The 25,492-nt window shown below is 45.3% G+C and overlaps 1 protein-coding gene across 1 annotated transcript; it reads left to right on the top strand.

The window, feature by feature from the left end:
* On the top strand, positions 1–16,443 carry MFSD2B (major facilitator superfamily domain containing 2B). Its single transcript, XM_006835303.1, has 14 exons — positions 1–87; positions 3,882–4,007; positions 5,518–5,642; positions 6,200–6,323; positions 9,303–9,381; positions 9,501–9,631; positions 12,204–12,294; positions 12,409–12,530; positions 12,954–13,037; positions 13,292–13,372; positions 13,605–13,714; positions 13,951–14,094; positions 14,457–14,633; positions 16,419–16,443. Exons 1-14 carry the CDS (start codon positions 1–3, stop codon positions 16,441–16,443), a joined length of 1,506 nt encoding a protein of 501 aa, XP_006835366.1.
* Positions 16,444–25,492: the final 9,049 nt, after the last annotated feature.

The following is a 25,492-nucleotide window of genomic DNA, read 5'->3' as shown; positions in this document are numbered from 1 at the left end:
ATGGCGGTGGCCCCTGGAGGGACCTCAGTGCTGGCAGAGGAGGCACGATCACCCCAACCTGAAGCGTACACCTCGGTGCCCAGCTCGGTGAGTGCAAAGCGAGGGGCAAGGAGTGGGTGGGGTCCGAGCTAGGCAAAAGAAGGGGCTCTGGTCTCCCCATTCCCCGACTTTGGGGCGTCTGGTAGCAGCTCCTTAGACAATGTCAGCCTTTACTCTTCTGAACTCCCTTTAGTGTAGTTTGACAGGCTGCGGAAATTAGGGAGTCCAACAATACAAGGACTCCTTTAAGGAGGTACTGTGTTGTTGTTAAATACTGTCCAGTGGATTCCGACTCATAGTAACCCTGTCTAGGGTTTCTGAAGAGTAACTGGTGGGTTTGAACCGCCAACCTTTCACTTCAAACTGACCTTGAGGTTCAGTGCATTATCCTGCAATGTCACAACAACAACCAGTACCTCCTTAAAGAAACCCTAGTAGCCTGGTGGGTTCTGAGTTGGGCTGTTAACCTCAAATTAAGTAGTTAGAACTGCCAGCTGCTTCCTGGAGAAAGATGAGGCTTTCTGCTCCCAGAAAGACCCCTTAGAGATTTACAGCCTTGGAAACCCTATAAAGAAAGGGTGGCTATGAGTGGAACCTACTCCATGGCACACAACCACCACTGACACAATACTTACTCTCTTTTATCAACCCCTGGTGGTGGGTGGGGAAACTGAGTCCTAGGCAAATGAAATAACTTGCAGGATTCATTCCATTCTGGTCAGCTAATATAAGGTCCATGACTCTTGTCCACTGCAGGCTCTCCTCTGAGCTCTAGTGTAAAACTTTCCCAATTCCCAGGCAGGTGGTATGAGTTTAGCCTCCCTCTTAAACTCTGACTTAGTCCAGACATCTAGCTTCCAAAAGGAGATTTCCGCAGATTCTGAGGTGAGGTGAGGATGGTGGGTACTTAGGGTGTTTCTTCTGTATGGAGAAAACTTAGGAACCCTGGGCTTTCTGTGTTATACAGAATACAACATTCTCTCCCCATCATGGACAAGGCATTTATGAGACTTGACTTGGTCACCACTTTAATTCCTCATCTTGACTGTGCTTCCTCTCACATCTCAGAACAAAGAGCTGTGATTCCCAAGAAAGAGAAATAAGACCTCTGAGGAAACTCATTTCCCAATGAAATTTAGGAATTCAAAATGAAAACATGGCAACAGGGGAAAACATTGCCAGTGAAGTGCCAGCATTTAACTCTTAGAACAACCCTAGGATATATGAGGGGCCTTCAAAATGTTCATGGCGAAAATGGAATTAAAAGATAATGGATTTTTTTCCACAAAGTTTTTTGAAGCCCTCATACTTGTTATCTCCATTTTACAAGTGACGAAACCAGTTCAGAGAGATTAAGTTGGCCTGGGCCACAGAGCTAGAAATAGACGAAATAGGATTTGAATAGGTTTGTCTGACTCTTATTGCCAGCAGGTAAAGCTGACAAGACTCTAAGACTATATCCCTAGTTTCATCTGGATTTTTTTTTTCTTCTATCTTTTGAATGCCATCTATGTGCCAGAAAGTTGCTAGACACATTTAGGGAGAAACAAGGGCCCCGTTATAGGAGAAGGGAGGGCTGTCATGTTGGATTCTTGTCTTTGATGTTTTCTGGGAGTTGAAATGATGTTTGCACAAATTTCAGAAAAGGAGACCACATCCTGCCTCAAGTGTGGGTTTCTGCTTTGGGTAGGAGAGTATGCACAGGATGTGATAAACCCTTATCTGGGATAACCTTCCCTTCAGATGAGCCCAGTGGGGCATCCTGAAAAATAGCAAAATGGATTAAGCCATAGTCCTCTCCACTCCCCCTCCCACCACCAAGCATAGGATGAGAAAGGATCCCCAGCATCTTTTGAAGCAATTACATTACACAGTATCTTCTTGACCACTTATTCTTTCAACAAATTCACATTGAGCACCTACTATGTGTCAAGCAATGTTCTAACAACTGGGGACATAATGTGGTTCATGCTTTCTAAGAGCTTATTTTCTGGTGAGGCAAGGCAGGAAACTGAATATTTCAGGCAGTGAGTTTGATGAGAGAGAGACCTGGGTGGTAAGGGAAGGCCTCTCTGAGAAGGTGACATTTAAGCTGAGGCCCCAGTGACAAAGGAGAGCCTTCCAAGCCCAAGGACAGGGAGGTACAAAGGCAGCAATAGGCTGAGAAATAGGAGTTTGCAGGATAGGAATGAGGTCACCGTGACTGGTGAAAAGCTATCTAAGTGAAGTGAAAAAGGCATGGAGGCTGATCAGCAGACTCCCTGGGCTTTATTGAAACTGAAAAGGTAAACTGATGGAGGATTTGAAGCAGAGAGAAGATATCATCTAATTTGTGTTATTAAAAGATCACTTAGGCTTCTGGACAAAGTGGATTGTAGAGAACAAGAGCAGAAGCAAGGAAGCCACTTAGGAGGCTCTCACTGGTGGCTTAAATGGGGAGTGTGGGAAACAAGAATCAAGGATGACTCAGGGGCCTGCACCAATGGGCGGACAGTAGGGTCATTTAATGCAATGAAGACAGCAAAGTTAGGAATTGGTTTAGACAATGGGATGGAAATCAAGAGCTGTGTTTTGACCATGCTAAGTCAGGAGTTCTGGTGTGGCACTATAGGATAAGCACTGGACTGCTAACCACAAGGTCAGTGGTTCAGAAACACCAGTCACTCCTGGGAAACCCTATACAGGGTTGCTAGGAGTCAGAACTGACTCAAAGCCACTTAACAACAACAACAACAAGTTGAGATGTCTGTTAGACATCTGTGGGGCTATGAGTACATATCTAATATCAAATCTGTAGTGCACTGGATAGCTTGAGGCTAGTGGAAACATGGAATTAAAATACTATGGAATTTTTCACAAACTTTTGAAGTCCCCTGATACAGTTGATGACTCCTGGTGTAGTGTTGTAGGATAAACACCTGACTACTAACCACAAGGTTGGCAGTTCAAACCCACTAGCCTCTCCTTGGAAACCCTTTGCAGTGTCTCTGTGAGTCAGAACCAACTCCATGGAACTTAACAACAGCAACACACAGCTGGGAGTCCTAAACCTTACTTCATTTCATTGGTGACCTGGCCAAGAGCAGGAGCAAGACAGAAGGGAGGAAGATTGCTCTGATTTGTATTGCCTGCTGCTGCTGCTGTTAAATGCCATGAAGTCGGTTCCAACTCATAGTGGCCTTATGCACACTCTGACTCTGGTGTAAATACTCTCATCATGAAGGAGTTCAAGCTGCCAGTGGTTCAACATCTGACTTGCAAAATTCTTGAACATTTAACCATCAACTCTCAGAGCCATTACCTCATTTGCTCACCAAAACAACCCTATGAAGTTGTCAGGGATATTCCATTTAAAAGATGAGAAAAAAAGAAAAGTAAATAAATTAAAGATGAGGAAAACAAGGCTTAAAGAGACAAACGGACTTATTCACATTCACATAGTGAGTAGGGGTGGTTCAAGCCCAGGTCTCCTGATCACTAGTTTACTCTTTCTTGGCTCCAAAAATTAAAGTAGGCCACAGAGAGAAACATCAAGAGGGAAATGTAGGGAAGAACTTCCCCCTGGTAATATTGACAAGGTCATAATTTAGGATCCTTCTTTTTTTTTTTTTCCTGTCTCATTTCCTTTCAAAGGAGCTTGGTTAGCATAGTGGATTATGAGCTGGACTGCTAACCAAAAGGTCAGCAGTTCAAATCTACCTGCTGCTCTGTGGGAGAAAGATGAGGCTTTCTGCTCTCATAAAGATTTATAGCCTCAGAAACCCTATATATGGACATCACAGGAGTGTGGGGAGCTGTTTTGTGTCTGTGGAGTCGGACCTTAGCACCAGTGTCTCCCCCAGGACAGCAGAACCAATCGCCTCTCATTCTGTACGAAGTTGTGCTATGGCATTGGTGGAGTGCCCAACCAGGTGGCCTCAAGTGCCACAGCCTTCTACCTGCAGCTTTTCCTGCTTGATGTGGCCCAGGTAAGTGGGGACACCACCCCAGGGCTGAGTGCTCCCACCTTCCCTCTGTCCTGCTCCCTGTTTGGTTCTTCCATGTCTGCCTGTACCTTAATCATCCTTGGTAGACAGCGTTTCTGACTCAAAAGACAAATGCTATCAAGTTGCTTTATTGCAGCAGCGTTTGTAATGGGAAAATGGGGAACAATGTGAATGCCCAACACTACAGAAGCAGTTGAGTTAGGTCTCCAGTTCAAATTCACCAGCTGTTCCTCAGGAGAAAGATGAGGTTTCTGCTCCTATAAAGATTTACAGCTTCACTGTGAGTTGGAATCAACTCGATGGGTGTATATCTACATAAGGACCCCTGGCTGACACAGTGGCTGAGTGCTCAGTTGCTAAGTGAAAGATGTGGCAGGCTGCTTCCCTAACTATTACAGACCTGGAAATCCTGTGGGGAAGTTATACTCTGTCCTATGGTACAGGGTCGCTAGGAGTCAGAATTGACTGGATGACAATAGTTTTTTCATTTGTTTTTACTTTTTTTATATTCACAAACTGAACTGTTGTTGTTGTTGCTAAGTGCCCTGTGCTCTGAGTCAGCTCCAACTCATAAATACCCTATATAGGGCTTCTGAGGAGCAGTTGGTGAACTTGAAGACGACCTTATCATCCAGCACATTAACCCACAGCGCCATACCAGGACTCCAATGAACTATTAGGCAGTCATATTAAAAAGTTAGATCTATACCTGCTCCATAATGCATTGTCAAATGAGAAAAGCTAGTTTTAGATAAGAGTATATAAAAGGATCCCATTTTAACAAAACAAAGACATGCCTCATATTTGTGTGTGCATGTGAATATGTGTGTATGTGTATATATATATTTGATTAAAATATAAACATGGAGAAAATTGTGGAAGAATATACACCAAGGCTGTTAATGTTGGCTATATAAGAGAATGGTGGGGGAATAGGGGTGAAACAAAAAAAATTTTTTTTAAGATCTGTGATTTTTTTTTAAATGACACTATGACCTATTAATATAAAATGATGTTAGAAATGCAAGAAAGTATGATCAATATGCTTCTAGTGTCTCAGGATGGTGAGATTTCAGATGAGCTTCACCTACTATTTGTACTGATTGAATTTTTTATATATAATGAATATATATGTTTAATTAGAAGAGTCAATAAATCATTTTCATTGTAAAACATACAGTTTCCCTCTGACTATCAGCCTAGATCTACCCCTTTGGCTCTGAACCACCCCATACTTTCTAATGAGGGCCCCTCAAATCTTATCCTAAGAGTAGGAGTGAGAATGGGAATGTGCCAATCCATGCAGCTGTCAGCTCCCTCCCTGCTCCTCCTCTCACTAGTAGGCCCTTCTAGCCTTCTGGATTATGTCCTGGTGGAGAGGCCCAGTGGCCCTCTGAACCCTGCCAGGTTTCCAGCTCTCCCTTCCAGAAGGCAGACAGGCCTCAACACTTCACTGCCAGGACTTCTCCAGCCCCTCCCTGGTCCATTTCAGATCCCTGCTGCCCAGGCATCACTTGTCCTGTTTGGAGGGAAAGTATCTGGGGCAGCTGCTGACCCTGTGGCTGGGTTCTTCATCAACAGAAGCAGGAGGACAGGATCTGGACGACTCATGCCCTGGTGAGCAGCCCCCCACCCCCACCCCCCACTTAGTCCTGAGGTCACTACATTTGTCACAGCCCTGTTTCTCAGTGGGAAACCTCCTTGGATTAGTAGAGGATAAAACTGGAGACTAGACTGGAATTATACTGCAAGCCTTTCAGTTCAGAGATATTTTTGGGGACTGTCCCTCACCAGACAACACAGGGCTTGGCATTGCCTCCAAGCCTTCCCAGCTCTGGCCCATGGCTCTCAGTATGAACAGGTTGGCCAGGAGACCATGGAAGGTCTCAGAGAAACTGTAACTTACTTGGCCTTATGTCTTAAATAGAGGGAATGGCATCATTGAGCACAAGGGCCCCAGTCAGAGTCCAGCAGTGAATGACCCTCTCCAGAGCCTGCCACACCCACATCCAGTCACCCAGACCTACCTCTCATTTCTCCCACCCTGAGAGCCCTAGCCCAGGTTCCCCCAAAGACAGAGGGGCTTGTGCCCAGAAGGGATCAATGTGTTCCAGGCCCTTGGTGTCCCTTCAGCCCTGGTGCTGAGGGGTGCTCCTCACCCCTGTGTTTCACAGGGTGCTGGGCTGCACACCCTTCATCGCCTTGGCTTACTTCTTTCTATGGTTCCTGCCTCCCTTCACCAGTCTTCGAGGCCTCTGGTACATGGCCTTCTACTGCCTGTTCCAAGCCCTGGCCACGGTGAGTAGGTGCCCTCTCTCAGTTCTCTAGTGCTGCTATAACAGAAATGCCACAAGTGGGTGGCTTCAACACATTTATTTTCTCACAGTTCTGGTGGCTAGAAGTCCAAATTCAGAGTGCTGGCTAAGGAAAGGCTTTCCCTCTGTGTCAACTCTGGAGGAAGGTCGTTACTCCTTAGTTTCTGCTTCCTGGTTCCTTGGAGACTTCCATGTATCTTGGCATCTATCATCCCTCTGCTCACTTGAATCAAAAGAGATTGACTCAAAATACACTCCACACTAATCCTGCCTGGTTAACATAACAAAGACAACCCATTCCCTCGTGGGATTGATAGCCAGAGGTTTAGAGTTTAAGATTTACAACACATATTTGGGGGTATATAATTCAAAAAATTCCATAGTTTGACCCTCAAAAATGCATATCCTTGACACAAGTAAAACACAATCACGCCGCCACATCATTCCAAAAGTTCAAATCATCTCCAAGTGCAAAGTCTCATTTTCTGAATAATCTAAATTACATATTGGTGAGATTTTAGGCATATTCCATCCTGGACAAAATTCCTCTTCATCTATGAACCTGAGATATCTAGAATACAAGTTATCTGTTTCTGAAGTACAGTGGTAGAACAGGTACAAAGTAAACATTTTCATTACAGATGGGAGAAATTGTAGGGAAAGAAGGGTTAACAGGTACCAAGCAAGTCCAAAATTCAAGAGAACAATTTATATTAAGTCTCAAGGTTTTAAAATAATTCTCTGTTCTTTAGGACCATCAAGGCAATCTGTCTTCCAGATTCTGGGTGTTGGCCACACCCTCTGGATTCTGGGTAGAGGCCCCTGGCCCCTGGGCTTCAGCTCTGCTTTCCAGGCCCACTGGACAGCAACTCTGCTTTGAGCAATCCATTTGAGTTACACACCTACCCACTTGGCCTTGGAGGCTTCATTTGTCTGCCCTTTGGGCATGACATTTCTGCCCCCTCAGCTTTAGGTGGTGGCCCCATCCCCTTGGCATATTTTAATGGCAACACCACACTTCTGAACCCAGTTGGCGAAGATCTGACCCTTTGGAATCTAGGAGGCTGTGGTCCCACCCTTTGGAACCCAGAAGGCTCTGCTTCCCATGTTCCTTCCAACAGTTTTGTTGATCTTCAGGCTGTTCCAGGGATAGCCTTTTTCTTTTCTTGAAGGACAAAAGATGTACTCCTTTGGCCTGTTTCCTGCCAAGAGGCAGACAATGTTCTTTACAGTCTTTCTCCCTTCCCTGTAAGCTGATGGGTATTCTGCTGAGATTGTTGGTTAGATCCATCAGTCACAGGCTTAATCTCTTTAACAAAAGATTGCATAGCCATGTCTTTGGTAAAAATTCTGGGACATGCGCCCTTAGTTTGTACAACAGAAGTTTCCAAATCTTGAACTTTTGTTTTAATTTTGCACAGCTCATTTTTTTTTTTAATCCATAGAGTTTTCTTTCTTTTTTTTAACTTTTTATTGTGAATTGAGTGAAGGTTTGCAGACAAGATCATAACACAGTTCATTTTTAACTCCATCTTTTTCCTCTCAATTTTTACTGTAAGCAGTGAGGACAAACCACATGGACCCTTTAAGATCTTGCATAAAAATCTCATCAGCCAAATATCCAAGTTCATCACTTACAAGTTCTACTTTCCACCAAAAATTTGAACATAATTTAGACAAATTCTTTACCACTACATAAAAAGTATCATTCTTCCTTCATTGTCCTACCACATGTTCATCATCTTCTTGTAATGCCTCACCGGAAGCAATCTAACATCCACATTTCTAGCTACTGGCACCATCTGAGTTCTTTAAGATAGTAGAGACTTTTGTTGTAGTTCTCATTTTCTTCTGAACCCTCACCAAAACTGCTTTGGTATCCATAATTCTACCAACAGTTTCTTCAAGGCAATCTAGGTTTTCACTATTGGGCACCTTGAAACTCTTCCAACTTACCCATTGCTCAGTTCCAAAACCATTTCCACATTTCATTTATCTGTTAGAGTATAACATCACTCTTGACACTAAATTATGTAATTATCTAGCACTGCTATAAAAGAAATGCCACACATAGGTGGCTTTAACAAATTTATTTATAATAAACAGAAGGCTCAAAGTCTGAATTCAGAATGCCAGCTCTAGGGAAAGACTGGCTTTCTATGAGCTCTGAAGGATGGTTCTTGTCTGTTCAGCCTCTGCTTCTTGATTCCTTGGAGATCTCAATATACCTTACCATCTATTTTACCCCATTTCTCCTCTGCTCACTTGCTTAATCTTCTTTGTATATCCTAAGAGATTGACTCATAATATATCACAGACTATTCTGGTCTCATTAACATAACTAGAATACTGTTTTCTAAATGGGATTATTGTTAAGTGCCATGAGTCATTTCGACTCAGAACCAACCCACCAGGATTCCTAAATATTCTAACCCCAGATTTCGAGGGTAGAATTTACAACACATATTTTGGGGGGAAAGGAGCTCTGGTGGCTTAGTTACGAGTCAGGCTGCTAACCTCAAGGTCACCAGTTCAAAACTAGCAGCCATTCCGTGGGAGAAAGATGAGGCTTTCTGCCCCCATAAAGCTTCGGAAACCCTATACAATTTTGCTGAGTCAGAACCACCACCACCATTTTGGGGGGGAGCATAATTTAATTCATAGCACCTACCATGGACCTGGACTCCGGTGAATCCCATTGCTGGCTGTGGTTGGAAAGGGGTAGATGATCAGGAGGGACACACTCCTCTCACCTGCACACTCATCACTAATGACAGGAAGGCTACCATTAGTAACTGTCACCCTGCTTTGGTTCTGTGTCTCCTCCTGCCATTCAGCCCCTAGTGATGGAGTGGGCAGGGCGCCCGCAGGGTGGCTAGGGCCTCAGCCTCCTAAAGCTGGGGTCTTGGGTTGGGGAACCTGGACAGTTGGGCCATCCTAAGCGCTGCTCGGGCCTCCCCAGTTCTTCCAGGTGCCTTACACGGCCCTTACCATGCTACTGACCCCCAGTTCGAGGGAGCGGGACTCGGCCACCGCGTATCGTGAGTGCAGACTGGGGGTGGGGGTGTGGAATGATGCTGTCCCTTGGATGGAGCTTAGACCTAGTGGGGGAAGGGGGGGCGTGGCAATCGCTCAATTTGAGTGGCCGCTGTGTTCCCAGGGATGACTATGGAGATGGTGGGAACGCTGATGGGAGCAACTGTCCACGGACTCATCGTGTCCCGCGCCCACGGGCCCCACGGGTGCGAGGAGGCCACGCTTCCCGGGTCGGGCGGCGTGTCCCCGGACGCGGTGAGTGCCCAGGCAGTGGGACCTTACCGGAACAGCTTCTGAGGGCCACCCCTTTCCACTCGGGCCTCTGCCTCCTCTTTTGGGGAGTTGGTTCAGCTTGGCACACCATCCTTACTCATTCCTTTCCTGCACCTCTTTCTGAGCAGATCACCCCACGTCCAAGATAACCTAAAGTCCTGCTGCCAAACCGCCTACTGAGTTCCTTCTTAACATAAACAACAAATGCAGAGGCCCACCCCAGACAAGGAACAGAGGGTGGAGAAGGGAGTGGGTTGTGGACCTGGCCACAGGCGGTGTGGCAGGAAGAGGCCTGCAAAGGGCAGGGAAGAGAGGGCAGCAGAATGGTTTGCTGTCCCGGCAGGGGCCTGGGAGTTTTTCCTAGCCTCCCAACCCCAGTGTTAAGTGACAAGGGGACAGGAGGTTACCAGCAGCAAGCCTTCCCTCTCCAGCAATGAGAGGGCACACTATGTTTTACCCTCCAAGATTACCTATTTTTCTGTTTTTCCCAGTCTTTGACCTTAAGCAAAGAAGCCCCAGGAGCCCAAGATTTGCAGTGCAAAGCCACCATTCTCTCAGAGGATGAAAGATGAGGCTGTGTTCCTGTGAAGACTTATAGTCTCAGAACCCCAAAAGCTTTCTGCCTCCAGCTATCCCCCTCTCCCAGTACAGTCAGGATGACATTTTAAAGGATAAACTGGACCGTGTTTTTACTTTGTTAAAAGTCCTGTGGAAGGCCCACTCCCTGAGGGACCTTTGATGTGGCCTGGAGTTGCACTCATTCTGTGTAATCTATCCCACATTCCTCTGCACCCCGTCTTGGGACTTTCCCACGTATGATTCTGCACCAACTTAACAGCACTAAACAAGAATTGGTTCATAAGTCCAGGTCTGTACTTAAACATAGGCCCCAGAACTAGATGGTCCTCACCTGCAGGATGTGCCACAAACCATCATCCCAAGATTTGATTTAGAAAAATGTAGACAGTTGTTCTCAAAATGTGGTCCCTGGACCAGCAGTATTAGCATCATCTGAGAAGTTGTTAGAAAGGCACATTCTTTCACCCTACCTGAGACCTACTGATTCAGAAATTCTGGGGATGGAGCCAGTAATCTGTTTTAATAAGCCCTCTAGGAGGTTCTGGTACCTGCCAAAGTCTGGTAACCAATGGTATAAGGACACCACAAACACCACATACCCTACTAGCCATTTAAAACATTAGAATTTAAGTCCCCATGTATTCATCCCACATCCATCTCCAGGACCAGCTACATAATTTGTGGCATCTAGAACTTCTATTGCGGTACTGTAGGATCAGCAATGGACTGCGAATCATAAGGTCAGCAGTTCAACCTTCCCAGCTGCTCCTCAGAAACCCTATGCAGGATTGCTATGAGTCGGAACTGACTTAACATTCTTCACGACAACAGTGCAACATGAAAATGTGAGGCCCCAACTGAGGTATGGAAGTGAATCTTCCCTGCCCATAGGTTCTATTGACCCAACTAAGGAATTACCCACTGGGCACCTGGATTGAGAGTGGGTGAGAATCTCCCAAACCGCAAACATCCTCTGAACTGCAGGCCTCGTAGCATTGCCAGCCTGGCGTGGAAAGATTGGCACCATTCACCTCTCTCATGAATCCACATCCCAACCAACTCAAGGCAATCAGTACTGAATGCAGGTCTCTCTACATCTGTGATAAAGTCCGGATGGGCCCAGGAGGGGGTGGCAAGGTGGGGCCTGGGGTTCAATCAAGGGACTAGAAAACAAGGGACTCAGAACCCATTCCAGAACAGCTAAGAGCTCTGGGTAGCTGCATTGTGCTCCGACTATACTTACAAAATTTACAAATGCAAATTCAGAATAAAAGTACTGAGAATTTAAAGATAATGAAAGCTGAGTATTGAACATTGGGCTCCTCAGAACACTCAGAACGTTGGCTGTGTACCATCTTCCTCTTTTTCTTTCTTCTCCCCTGCCCCAAGACATCCTCTATCCAAACATTGGATAGCTTTTGTCCCCATGGATTCTTTACATGGATTTTAATGACATATGTGTCTTTACATATTTTAATGACAGGCAGCAGCATTTCTCTTTTCTCTATTGACCTGGGTCACTGTGCCTCACACTGTGCTGTAACTGTATGTCAAGGATCCATCTTCCCATCACCTTTGAGAGCCCCTTATTGTGTGTCTGTGGATAGACCACTGACTCATCAGTGTAACCTCAGGGATTGACATACACAACATACTGTATGCCATACTGCAGAGTTGAACTCAAGTCAGTAGCAGTAAGTGTTTGCTTAAAAATTCTGGAAAGAAAGCACAAGTGTGAGTCAGCCCTGTCCCCTAGAGGCATGATGCTCCCTTTTCATGGAGAAGATATGAGGTCAGCAGAAGGGTACATGAGTGGATGTATCATACTGGGCCCTTAGATACTGGGATGACTGGAAGGAGGACTCAGCCTCCTTGAGCCAGGCTGAGGGCCACTCAGCTCACTTCCTGCCCTGGGTGTCCCTATTCCTATGGTTTGGAGACACAGCGCCCACCCCACTTCTGTCCTGTCCCACAGATGCGTCTCTACTCCATTGCAGCCGCTGTGGTTGCCATGACTTACCCTGTGTGCATTAGCCTGCTCTACCTGGGGGTGAAGGAGAGGCCAGGTACAAAGGGCTGATGGAGGGCCTGGAAACGGAAGCTGGGGGCAAGGCTCCTCTTGAAAGTGGGTTGTGGTTTTGAACTCTGCCCAGCCTACATGTTCTGTTGCTGTGTTGCAGAACCCTTCACTTCAACCTCAGGTCAAGGCCTGAGCTTCCTGGTTGGGCTGGGCCTCATTGTCCGGCACCCACCCTACCTGAAACTGGTGACCTCCTTCCTGTTCATCTCGGCCGCTGTCCAGGTGCTTCTGACCAGGCCAATCCACGCTGGCTTGACCCTGGCCATACCGACACTGTGCAGGTTCAGGGGTCAGAATTAGGTACCAGATTTAGGTTTGAGTTTTAATGGGGACAAAAGTGGTGGTGACCCAAAGAGGATGGTGCTGAGAGGAAAGAAAAGAAACCAAGGTAGGGGTTATGAGATGGGGGGTAGAGGCCATGCACTAGGAACCTGGCAGAGTCGGGAGTGATTTCTTCTCATGTTACCTGAAGTTTCCTGATCCTAGCTGGCATTGATATCTGTATCAGGATAAATGCCCTCTGTGGGGAAGGGGTCTACAGGGGGTCTACAGGGGAGGCCAGACCTGAGACCCAGTGCTTTGCCCTTGACTTTCTGAGCTCTGCCACTTCCTGTACCCATGCACCCTTCTTTTCCCCCTCTTCAGGTGGAGCAGAGCTATCTGGTCCTGTTCTGTACACATGCCACCCGGCTACATGACCATGTCGAGAAGCTGGTGCTGACCATCTTGGTGAGAGGCCTGGGGTACTAAAGCAAGGTCATTGGGGGCCTGAGTGGGGATATGGATAGTCCTTGACAAGAGGCACGCATGCGTGGTTACAGTGCTGGTGGTCAGCATTCTGGATTCTGCTTTGGTTTCAGTCACTTACAATCCAGCAGGGTCATAAAGTTCAAACCACAGGTTCAAACTAGGTCCAGGGCAGGAGTCCTATGTAAAGCCAGGGTGTTGAGATCCCTAGCAATGGTGATGTTGTCTGTTCACAGGTATCGGCTGTGCTGAGCACCCCTGTGTGGGAGTGGATTCTACAGCGATTTGGGAAGAAGACCTCAGCGTTTGGGATCTGTGTGAGCGGGGCAGGATACAAGGTCTGGGGATGGCCGTGGGGGAGAGATGGAGCAGCTATCATGGATTCTGAGTTTCCTGGGGCCAGGGACTGTGTCTATGTTCCCTGGTGTCTTTGGTGCCCTAGCACACGGCCAGGTACAAGAGGCCATTGTAAAGACTGGTGAGTGTGAGAATGAAAGAGCAAGTCTGGGGAGCAGGTGGCAGGATCATCTAGTTTGTCTGTCTCCCCAGGTGATGGTGCCTTTTACAATCTTGTTGGCTGCTGTGCCCACGGCACCTGTGGCCTATGTCGTGGCCTTCGTATCGGGCGTGAGCATTGCAGTGTCCATGCTGCTACCCTGGTAGGCTGGGGGAGGGGAAGGGGTTTGGGAGCTTTACCTCCTTCCATAATGTGAATCCTCTCTGTCACATTAAGCTGTTGTCCCACGACCTCCATGTCCAGTCTCCTAAAAGGGCACAAGAGGCAGGAGTGGTGGGGTGGGAACTGGATCTTGGAGTCAGTCCTGGTCCTGGGCAGCAGACTGGCAGTGGACAAGGGGATGAAGGGACTAACTGTGCAGCTGCCCTGCTTCCCCAGGTCCATGCTGCCAGATGTGGTAGATGACTTCCAACTGCAGCATCAGCACGGTCCAGGCCTGGAGACCATCTTCTACTCCTCTTATGTCTTTTTCACCAAGCTTTCAGGAGCAGGTGCCCTGGGCATCTCCACTCTCAGTCTGGAGTGAGTCCCAAGACAGGGGCCACCAGAGGCACAAAAGGCTAGTGGGATGGGAAGAAGAGAGCAAAGACCCCTGTAGCCCGCTGGAGATCACTCATGAATCTGTGTCCAAGCTCTGCTGTGAAGATATGAGGGTCCCCACCCCCACCAGGTTTCTCTGTGTATGTAACTGAGAGAGCCCCAGTTCCCACATTCTCAATCATCTCTCCCCCTGGCCAGACCATCCCTTCAACCCCCTTTTCCACCACAGGTAGGCTGTGTCCGAGTTTCTAGATATTGTGGAGGTGGGGTGTCTGGGACCCCTGCACTCAGGGAGCTAGGCTGGGTAAGGATCTGACCTGGATGGATGGGTGGTGTTTCTCCAGGTTTGCAGGGTATAAGGCTGGAGCCTGTGAACAGGCAGAGAAGGTGGTGGTGACCCTCAAGGTCCTCATCGGAGCCGTGCCCACCGTCATGATTCTCATTGGTTTGTGCATCCTCCTGGTCAGCCCTTCTCTGAAAGTGCCAAGTCAGAATCTCTCCCGCAAGCCGAGCCTTCGGAGGTGGGTTCTCTAGTGAAGCAAAACCAGTGAAACTTATATATGTATACACACACACACACATATATATAAAGAGAAGTTTATATTAAAGAAATGACTGTAGAGATGGGAAAGTACCAAGTCCAGGTCAACTGAGCCAAGATTGGCATGTAGGGTAGACAGGAGTCTCAAGTCTGGGCCAGGTGACCCAAGATTGGTGGGCAGGACCAGCAGGAAGACAAGCCGACAAACAATAGTGTTGGCCACTAGCTCAGGTTCAAAGAACCAGAGGTTGGAGGACAATCTAGATGCAAGATCTAGATCCAGATCCAGATCCAGCAGAAGAGATCTGGGAGCAGGCCAACCCCCACAAGGAAACAGCCTTTCCATTGTTTAGCTGCTGGTACCCAATCATCATAGTTAACTATACCTGCTAATAGTCAGTCATCATAGAATTGTTGTTAAGTGTCTTCAAGTCAGTTCCGACTCATAGCAACCCTGTATAGGGTTTCCAAGAAGTATGTGGTGAGCTTGAACCACCGGCCTTGCAGTTCAAACAGACTTTGCAGTCCAGTGCATTAACCCACAGCGCCACACCAGGACTGCATCATAGAATTAACTAAGCCTATATTAGATTTCACCATGGTCTCAACTGCCAAACTACTGGAATCCTGGCCCAGTCAAGTTGACACAAAACTTTAACGATCACAGCACCCCACACATGGAATATATTGGCAGGTCCACCAACCTCCAGAGATGCACACTGACCAACATCTATCGCTCTCCCTGCGACACTGAACACAGTTATGCAATCCTGGAACTTCTTTTCCTTAGCTTCAGTGACTTCATAGTCTCCCGGATTTTCTTCCACTATTCTAGTCAGCCCTTTGTAGTCTTGTTCCTTTGACTACCCATTGGATGGTAGTATTTCAAGGCTCTCTCCCTAATCTCGGATTCTACATAGCCCCCAGGCAGCCTCATCAACTTGCAGGACCTCAAATACCTCTTGTGTGCTAGCAACTCCTAAAGCTGCTTCTTTGCCCTCCACTCCTTCAAGTTCTAGATCCACATGTCTAGCTCTCACTTGGACATTTCCACCTGACTCCCACATCATGTCAATCTCAGTGAGCTCCAAACTGAACTCATCTTCTTTCTCACATCAGGTCCTCCTCCTGTGTTCTCTCAGAGAACCACACTGCCACCCCCCTGGGAGAGTCTTCTATTGTACCCTCCCACAGGCTGCGCTGAGCAGTAGTGTGCGCCTTGTCCCTCCTCTACCAGAACACTGAGCTCACTGAGTAGGGAAGAGCTGCTTGTCTGTCAAGCTTCCCAGGAGACTGTAGGGAATTTGGAGGCTATGTCTGGGTCTTATCCATTTCCATATCCCAAGAGCCTCAGTACATGCTAAGGCCAAACAGGTTCTCAGGGAAAATATGCTGCAGTATCAACACATCTGACGCAAACAAGTGTATGGACATCTGCATGTGTTTTAGCAGATGTCCATACACTTACAAACACAAAGGCCAAGGCCACACAGGATAGGCACCATCAGTCCCTCCCTTCTCAGTGTTGGTGGCGTCAGACTCTTTCACAGAGATCCTGCTTTATACACTTCAGGAAGAAGGAACAAAAGGATGGAAGATTGCTTGTTGGGTCTTGGAGAAACAAAGGTTGTAGTTTTCACAGGGACTGTGAAAGGAAGGAGTTGCTGGGAAGACAAGGAAAAACCACTGGAGCTTCCATGGGTATCTGTGGCAGGATAGAGGTTCCACCCCATACCAATCCTTTGCCTTGGCTTTTCTCTTACAGGAGGACGAGCTACAGTCTTGCTTAAAGTCTGCGATTTCTTTGAGCCGAGCCAGCAATGTCTTCCTTCCTTCCAGTCTGTTAACACTCCTAGCTAGCAGAGTAGCACATGACTTGTTTTTCCTTGGGGATATGAGGATGTCTCCCACTGCTGAGATTGGCCTGAGCTCCAACTGACCATCTCTTGCCTGTCAACCACAGACCACGCCAGACAAGTCCATGCTCCAGTTTCAGGCAAGCTTTGACAATGGACTGCAGACTCCCTATGAAGCACGGGACCCCAAAACCTGTTTAGATGGCAAAACTTGCCTGACAGAGGACAAATATACAAACCTATTGGCTACCCCTCGGCTCCAGTAGACATCTGTTAAATACACAAAGAGAGGCTGACAGACATCAATGAATGGACAGAGTGGGAACAGGTGACATGCTGGGGATGTACTTACTTAAGGGAGATATAGACAGGGCCAGTGAGACCAAGAGAGCCAATCAGACAGCAGTGGAGACAGTAGAGCAGGGCACTGAAGGTGTGTCTCAGGCTTTTCTATTTTTCCTATAAGTTGAAGACACTTTCTATAAGTAGACACTGATATTGAGTTACTAAATGTTATTTTTTCTTTCCACTGAAGTTTATTTTTACAAAAGCAAATTAAAGGGCTTATCTTCTACAAATCTCTGTAATACTTGTGCAGTATGGCTCTTTAATAAACCCAGTTGGTAGAATGCAACTCTACCCTCTCATCCCATTTCCTGGGAACGCCTGGGAAGTACCTTATGTCACTGAGCCTGGCTGTGATCCCAGAGTTAACATCTCTGACTGCATTTCCTCAGATCAACTCAAGACTCTGAAATGTCCAGGACAGCAAGCTTTGGAGGCTCCTGGGGGCCGGAGTCTGGGGAGCGACTGGAGAACTTGTAAGGGACAGTTATTCCAGAAACTTCCGACCCAAGAAGCCTGGGTTGATAAAGGGGCTGTGGGTAGGGATACAGACTTGCTCTCTCATGTTTGCCCAGGCCCCTTCTATGGGGTCAACCCTGCTGAGCCCATTGCCCAGGGCTAGGCATCCCCCTTTTCTTCCCCTTTAGAACTACAGCTGCCTCTTCAGTGGCCCAACCTCCCCTGAGGACCCTGGAAGGCCTGGTCTGGAGGATGTAATGTACGGTGTCCTGGAAGTGTCACACAAAGTGGAAACTAGCAGGACAGGATGCCACAGAACTCCATTGTCAGGTACTCCAGAAAAGGCAGCATCTGGGCTTGTCTAGAAGGACGGATCCCAGCAGGAGAAATTCACAGGAAGAGGGCCCATCCTACGCAAACATACAGGAGAAAGTATAGGCTAGGAGTAAGGTGGTTTGGTTTGGCAGAATGACCAAGCAGCAGCTTTCAGTGGGATAGAGCAGTGGCCGTGGGGACTGGCTAATGGTTCACTGAGTGATTTTGTGACTATCTAGAGGCAACATCTAGGAAGGCATTCTCCTAGGTTTGCAGATGGGCCTAGAGTCTGGAATTTCAGAGCCCAGTTCTGCTGCTGTAGTTCTATCCTCAGACTTCCTGGTAGTGACTACTTACTTCTCACATGGAACCTCAGACCAGTGCCTCTACCTGGGGCCTCCTACCTTGGACTTGACACCCCAGCCCCACCACTTCCCTGAAACCATGAGTGCTTACTTGGTGCCAGTCCATATTCAGTCCCAGGGACACAGAAAGGAAGAAGGCCCAATCTCTGCCTTCACAGAGCTCATAGTGCAATATAGTGGACAGGTCCACCGCCGGGGATTAGGAGACAGATCCCAGCAAAAGAATCATTGTAGGCTGAGCAGAAACCTTAATAGTATTATTTTGTTTCTCCCTATGAAGTGGGTACTTCTCATATTTAGATGAAGAATCAATCTTAGATTAAACAACTTGCCCCTGGTCAGTTGGTGGTGGAAATGGGTCTTGAACCCAAGTCTATTTGAATCCACAGCTTATGGCAATAGCCAGGGCTTACAAAATGTACTAGAGGAATGGCCATCACTAGACCTTGGTATCACCATGACCATTCCACCACTGGAAGCAGATGGTAGCTCCCCGGTCTCTCTGACTGCATGGTCTGGGCACATGAGAAGTCCCGTTACTCCTACTCGCCAACCTTTGGTTCACTGAGCTGCCTTATGTCTCCACATTTTTATTCTGGTACCCATCCTTCTGTTTTAGAGGAAGAAGCTCTCTCCCTGTCACCAGGGCCAACGCCTGGACTTACCTATGCAAAGAGTAGGTACCCCCCTTGCCCCATCCCACTCCACTATCTCCTTCACCACCCCTTTAACCCAGGAGGAGGTTGTGCATCTGACTTGCTTTAGATCCTTTCAATCCCACCCATTCTTCCCATCCCAATCAGTCATGATGGCACAGATTTTATATGATCACGCCAAGTGCCAAAATGTCACTTCCTCAGAGGCCTTTCCTGCTTCCCTGATCACCCACCACCTCTAGCACTCTCTAATCTCTATCCTGCTTTTTGTAAATCTTTATGGGAGCAGAAAGCCTCATCTTTCTCCCATGGAGTAGCTGGTAGATTCAAACTGCCGACCTTGTGGTTAGCAGCTCAGCTTGTAATCGACTATGCTACCAAAGCTCCTTTTATTGCTCAATACCCCCACTAAAATGTAAGCTTCATGAGGGCAGGGAATTTGTTTACTGCTATATCCCCAGTGCCCCATAGTAAATGTTCAATATGAATACATGTTTGCAGAATGAATGAATGAATGTTTGTATCATCTTCAACCTAAAACAAACAAAAGACAGCCTTTCCTTTTTCCTTTAACTTTCTTCTCTCCTAATAGTCTGCTTTATTTTTTCATTCGATCTTATCTTCCCCAGATACCTTTCTGTCAGTACCTCTCTGAAACTGGTTTCTCCTCCACCACTGAGGTGAGAGTGTGGCCTCACAGGAACAATACAGCACAGAAGAGAGGGCAATAGGGTTCATATGTTGCTTATTCCACCTTTTGCCACTTGTATGATTAGAAAACTTATTTAGCAAAATGGAACCTCTACTTCTTTTTAAATAAATGCATATACTACTGCCTACTTCTCTGGATTGCTCTAAGGATTAAATGAGATAATGCTTGAGAAGTACCTGGCCAAGGAAGTTCTTGATGACTGGCCAGTTCTTTAACGCTGACCACTCCTTATCAAAACCCTATTTTCCCTTAGCTTGTATGTTGCCATCCTTCCTAGTTCTCTTTCAGCATTTCTGACCATTCATTTGCTACCCTTTCTTTGCTTGACTGATAAATGTAACATCATTAAAATGAAAAAGAGTTGTTCAACAAAACACATCATAAAGAGAAAAGACAGGAGTTCCAACAAAATGGCAGACTAGGCAGACATGCTATATAAACCCTCTACAACAAAGACACAAGAGACCAAATGAAACTGATATTAATGATGATTTTGGGACCCTGAGCTTCAGAGGCAAGGAAGAGAGAAGTGAATTGAATTGTCACCTAGAAGGAAACGTTGAACAAAAATAGCAAGACAGGAGATGGACGGGTGAACTATCAGCTGGCCTGATGTGGCAAGGCCATCTTGACCTTTTGCAAGCAGCATTCCATCAAGACAGCAGCCTGACAACAAAAACCCTCCTGGGGATCATCATTGGCAATATCTCATAAAGGCATTATAAAATTGAATTTGCACACACTAGTGACCTGGTAATTTCAATTGAAGATAAGAGACTAGCGAGAGACTTTTCAAGCACTTACACTGTTGTTGCTATTACTAAGTGCCATTGAGTGTTACCCATACCCTCCTGGGGACCAGAGATGTGGGCAGTTCCCACCCTCCATTCTCTGCCCTGCACAGCCCTGGTTCCATACCCTCCTGGACTGGACACCAACTGCACCATCCTATATCTGGAGGCATCTGAACTCCAACCCATCAGAGCTGCAGAACATGCAGAACCTGGGGAAAAGTTAGGAAATTTTCGTAGATATTATCAAACACCTTGAGGGAATGAGTTTCTTGGGATGGGGTCTCAGGACCATAGTCTTGGAGGGAAACTAAGGTCGATTGGCATAGCACAGTCCACAAAGAAAACATTCTACTTTCTACTTTGGTGACTAGTGACTGGTATCTTAAAAGCCTGTGAGAAGCCAACTATTGACCTTTGCTTGTCTGGAGAAAAGAAGAGTGATGGAAATTAAAGATACATGGAAACAATCAGTTCAATGGACTAAAGGCCCAGGCAAACATCAATCTCCATGACCTTGAGACCAACTACTACTACCAACTGCTCTTAAATGGACCACATTCGAAGACCGTGGGCAAAAATGTGGAACAAAATTCAAAATCACATACAAAAAAAGTCCAGGTGTACTGCTTAGAGACTGGTCAGACCCCCAAGACTATTGCCTTAAGGTTTGGAACTGGACTCATCCTGTGGCTTAACTTTCAGCCAAACAACAAACAGGTCAATAAAAAGAACACTAACACTAGTGAGGTATACATACCTTAGAATAATCAACCATTTGAGACTACAATGGCAGCATTTACCAAAGAACAAAGTTCAGAAGTGCTAGGAAAGAAGAACCAATGGAAACAGGAAACCTGGGGAGGATGTGGATAAGTGATATTACATTGAAGGGATTGCAAGCAATTAGATGAAACAAAATGTGTATGACTCGTTGAATGTAAAACGGATGATCTGCCCGATAAACCTTCACCCAATTCACTAGAGAACACAAATTCATAAACTGGGTAATGATACCATCAACATACATTAACAAACATTTAGAATATGAGGGGGCTTCAAAATGTTTGTGGAAATTTTCATTCCATTTTTCCACATACCGTTAAAAGCCCCTCATTTAAATGACTTAAAAAAAAAAAAAAAACACCTTTTATTGTGAATTGAGTGAAATTTAAATTGCAAGATCATTAGTTTTACAATCAACAAATCCTACACTTTGGTTCATCCCAACTGCAATCCCTTCCATGTAATACCACTTATCCCACTTCCTCCCTGGGTTTATTGATTTCATTCCTCCTTCTTTCCCAACCCTTATGAAATTTGTCCTTAGGCAAATGCTTCCCTTTTGATCTTGAATGGGTCCTTATTCTGTGGTGTGGTACCTCACTAGTGTTGTTGTCCTCCCTATATACCTATCCATTGCTTAGCTGAAAATTGAGCCTTTGGGGTGAGTTTACTTCCAGATCTGAAAGGTGAACAAAGGCCATAGTCTAAGGTTACACCAATATCTATTAAGTCTGATATTTGTTTTGAGATTTGTTCTACATTTTCTCCTCTACTTAGGACCTTCTAATGGGATCCCTTCCAGAGCAGTTGGTAGTAGTAGCCAGGTACCATCTGGTTCTTCTTTTGTCAGGGTCATGGAAACGGATGTTCATGTGGTCCATAGGTCTATTGGACTAATTCTCTCCAAGCACTTCACTAGTTGCTTCTTAGATGATTGCTCATGAACTTTTAAGCTTCCAGTTGCTATTAACCAAAGTAGGTTGCAGAACACTCTCTTTGTGGACTATGCTATGCCAATTGACTATAGTATCCCTAAGACTATGGTCCTGAACTTCCAAGCCCAACAAATCACTCCCTCAAGGTGTTTGGTAATGCCTAAGAAGTTTTCATGATTTTGCCCTCTGTGTGCTCTACCACATTCATGTATATGTTCGTAGTAAATGTAAGTATTCATGAAAAATATCCTCTTACAGAATGGAGGAAGCTGAGACGATTTTTCTATCTTCAACCACCTCCAGGTCTGAAAATAAACTCATCGTTGGGACCAAATTTTCAGTCAAGCAGTTGATAGGTATACAGGGGGGTGGGGGACAAAAATAATAGTAAAATATGCTCACCATGAATTGGTCAGTCATTCTTAATCAAAAGGGCAAAAGGGCAAAATTTACCTAAGCAAAGAGTTGAGAAGAGTGGGAAGATGGTTGGAATGGAAACAGGAACCACAGGGAGAAAGGGGATCACGTTGTTGCATGGAGGGAATTGCAATCATTGAGATGAAACAAAGTGCACGATTTGTTGAATGTAAAACTGAGGATTTTGTCTGTAAACCTTCATTCAATTCACAATAAAAGCTTTTTTTTTTAAAAAAACAAACCCTTACAAATCAAGACAAAAAAGACAACTTAGTAGACATTTTAAGGATCCCTGGTAGTACATTGAGTTACAAGTTGGGCTGCAAACTGCCAGGTCAGCAGTTTGAATCTACTAGCCACTCCATGTGAGAAAGACTCCAATAAAGATTTACAGCCTCAGAAACCATATAAAGAATTGGCTACGTGAAGGCACACAACCACCACCACCAGCAGTAGACACAAACAGGCATTGTGCAAAAAAGAAAACTCAACAGCCAAAAAATATACAAAAGGATACTCAGACTCACCGGTGGTTTCGAAGTACAAATTCAGATCACGGTGAGATGCCATTTTGAATTAAATTATTAGATTGTCATTAAGGCCATGAGCAACACCAAGCATGTAGACAATATGAGGGGACTATAAAAAGTTGGTGAGAAAATGGAATGAAAAGATAATTTTCTCACAATAAAAACTCCTTAAAGCCCCCTTGTACATTGCTGTTGAGAGTGAAAATTGATATAATTTTCTATGTTGTTTGTAGGTTTTGTTTTAATTTTCATTTATGTTAATGTTTAGCATATCTTTCTGAGTGTTGTCTTTTTTTATTTTGATGTGCAGGTATATTATTTTTCTTTGAGGTTGCCTTATCATTTAAGTGCTATATCTACACTTATTGCCTTTTTTGCTGTGTAGTTGACTTCAATACATTGATATCTCTGGTTCTCTATTTTCAGTCTTATAGGCTTCTTTACTGTAAATATATCTATCTCTGGATTGATTTCTGGGTGGTGTTGTTATGTATAGTAATCTCAAGCTGTTGTCTGCTGTTGTTGATTCCCAGTCCAAAGAACACCCTTTAGAATTTTTTTTGTAAAATTGGTCTGGTCATTACAAACTCCTTTAATTTCTGTTTATCAGGAAATGTCCTAATTTTACTGTCGTATTTGAGGGACAACTTTGCTGGGTATATGATTCTTGGTTGGAAATCTTTTTCTTTCACTTCAGAATGCCTATGTCATTCCATTGTCTTCTTGCCTGAATCGTTTCTGCAGAGAAAGCAGAGTTTAGTATTACTAGTTCTCCTTTTCATTTTTCCAGGTTGCTCTCAAGAGTCTTTCCATGTCTTTGGTTTTGGAAAGTATATGTCTTGGTGATTTTCTCTTGGGATATATACTGCTTGGGGTTCATTCAACTTCTTGTATGTTCATCTTGACTTTCATGATGTTAGAAGTTTTCTTCCAACACTTCAACAATTTTTTTCTGTGCTTCTCTCTTCCCATTCTGGAATTCCAATCATTTGTAAATTGTTCATTTTCATGGTGTTCTACATCCGTTAGGTTTTCTTTGATTTTTTTCATTCTTTTTTCTGATTTTATAGCATACTATTATTGTGAGATTTATCTTCAAGCTTATGAGCTTCCATTGCTTTGCATCATTCTTTTGGCCTTTCAATGTATTGTCCATTTCTGAGATCTTAGTATTAATCTGCTGGATTTCTAATTGCAGGTTTAGTATTGTTTCAAAACTTGCGTTTATTTTGTCTGTTCTTGTAGTGTTTTCTTGAATTCTTCTAAAGTTTTTATTATGTTCTCCTGGCTTTCCTCAATATTTCTATGGATCCTTTGAAGGTACCTAATTAATGTTGTTTTGAATTCTTTTTCAGTTAGTTTCATTAAGTTTTCGTCCTCAGAAATGTTTTCTTTATCTGCATGTTGGTCATTTGTTTGAGCCATCCTCTCATTTTTTTGAGTGAGCTAAAATTGTCTATTGTCTATGGGGCATTGTGGGGTGTCATATTTGTAAAAAGAAACAGTGCAAATTGTTGAACCCGGAGGGGAGAAATCTTTGGGGAACTCCTGCAATCCAGAGAGTTCATTAAGTGGTTGTGGATGAGATGCTAACAGCAGAGTTCCTGGCCCTAGATGGAGTTCCTACTGGCATCGGTATTATCTATGTTGAAGTCACTCAGTCCATGTAGTGTACCTGCAAATCTGCCATCTTTCCAGAAGTTTGTGGGGGTCCCTGATAGAGAAGGTTTCAGTGTCTGTTAGGGCCACGGGGAAGCTGGAGGCAGCATGACTGGTTAAATGCTGGTCTGGTGGCTCTGGGAGTTTTGTAGAAGTCCACCTGAAACCAGGTACCAAAGTGGTTTCAAAATACAGCGCTCAAGTAATTTACACCAGAAACACAAAGGGAGGGGATGGCCCAGCTGCCAGTGAAGATGCATGAACAGGTCCAACCAACTGTACATTTTGAAAAATAAAACTTTATTAAACAAAATAATAATAATAATAATGGGGAAGTAGATGGATGAGTGGGAAGATTTGCTAAACTTTTAACTTCCAGGGTCATGGGCAGGCTTTTCTCCACCTGGAGGGTGAGCAGGACTTAGGACTTCTGCCCTTCAGTCTTTGTGTGCCAAAGTGGCACAAAAAGTGGCACAGCCCAGGCCCCAACTCACACTGGCCTGGGTTCTGAACCATGTGACTCCAGACTCCCATAGAGCAGGGATGGATGAGGGTGGGAGCTGGCCAAACTTCTGATCAACAGGGGATGATGGGGAAAAAGAAGAAATTGCACCTTTTCTCTTGCCCATGTGAATCTGTTTGGCCAGGCCTCCCTCCATTGCCAAAACTGCTCACAAAATGGTGGAGCCGTGTCTCGCCATCCCTTCTTAGCATCTCCTTCCATCAAGCATTCCATCCTCCTCTCTAACTTTTCTTCTGAAGTTCAGGGTGCCAGGATTTTCATGTCTGTTTTATTTTCTTGTATCTTTGTTTTAGTGGGTCCATGTAGTGTACCTGCAAATCTGCCATCTTTCCAGAAGTCTAGATTCCATTTATTCTATAAATATTTTAGAGCCCCCTGATATATGTTGTTGTTGTTAAGTGTTATTGAATCAGTTCCCGCTCATAGTGACGCTGTGTAGGATTTCCAAGGAATGGCTGTTGAGTTTGAACCGCCGACCTTTCTGTCAGAA

This window comes from Chrysochloris asiatica, unplaced genomic scaffold (genome assembly GCF_000296735.1).
Source record: "Chrysochloris asiatica unplaced genomic scaffold, ChrAsi1.0 scaffold00016, whole genome shotgun sequence".
Lineage (NCBI taxonomy): Eukaryota > Metazoa > Chordata > Mammalia > Afrosoricida > Chrysochloridae > Chrysochloris > Chrysochloris asiatica.
This window is presented reverse-complemented; position numbering and strand designations above follow the sequence as displayed.

Bases quoted from the DNA above. Each gene is read 5' to 3' on its own strand.
- MFSD2B (XM_006835303.1), top strand. From the start codon at position 1: ATGGCGGTGGCCCCTGGAGGGACCTCAGTGCTGGCAGAGGAGGCACGA. The intron at 5,643-6,199 runs GTGAGCAGCCCC...TGTGTTTCACAG, and splicing joins TCTGGACGACTCATGCCCTG to GGTGCTGGGCTGCACACCCT. The intron at 6,324-9,302 runs GTGAGTAGGTGC...GGGCCTCCCCAG, and splicing joins TGTTCCAAGCCCTGGCCACG to TTCTTCCAGGTGCCTTACAC.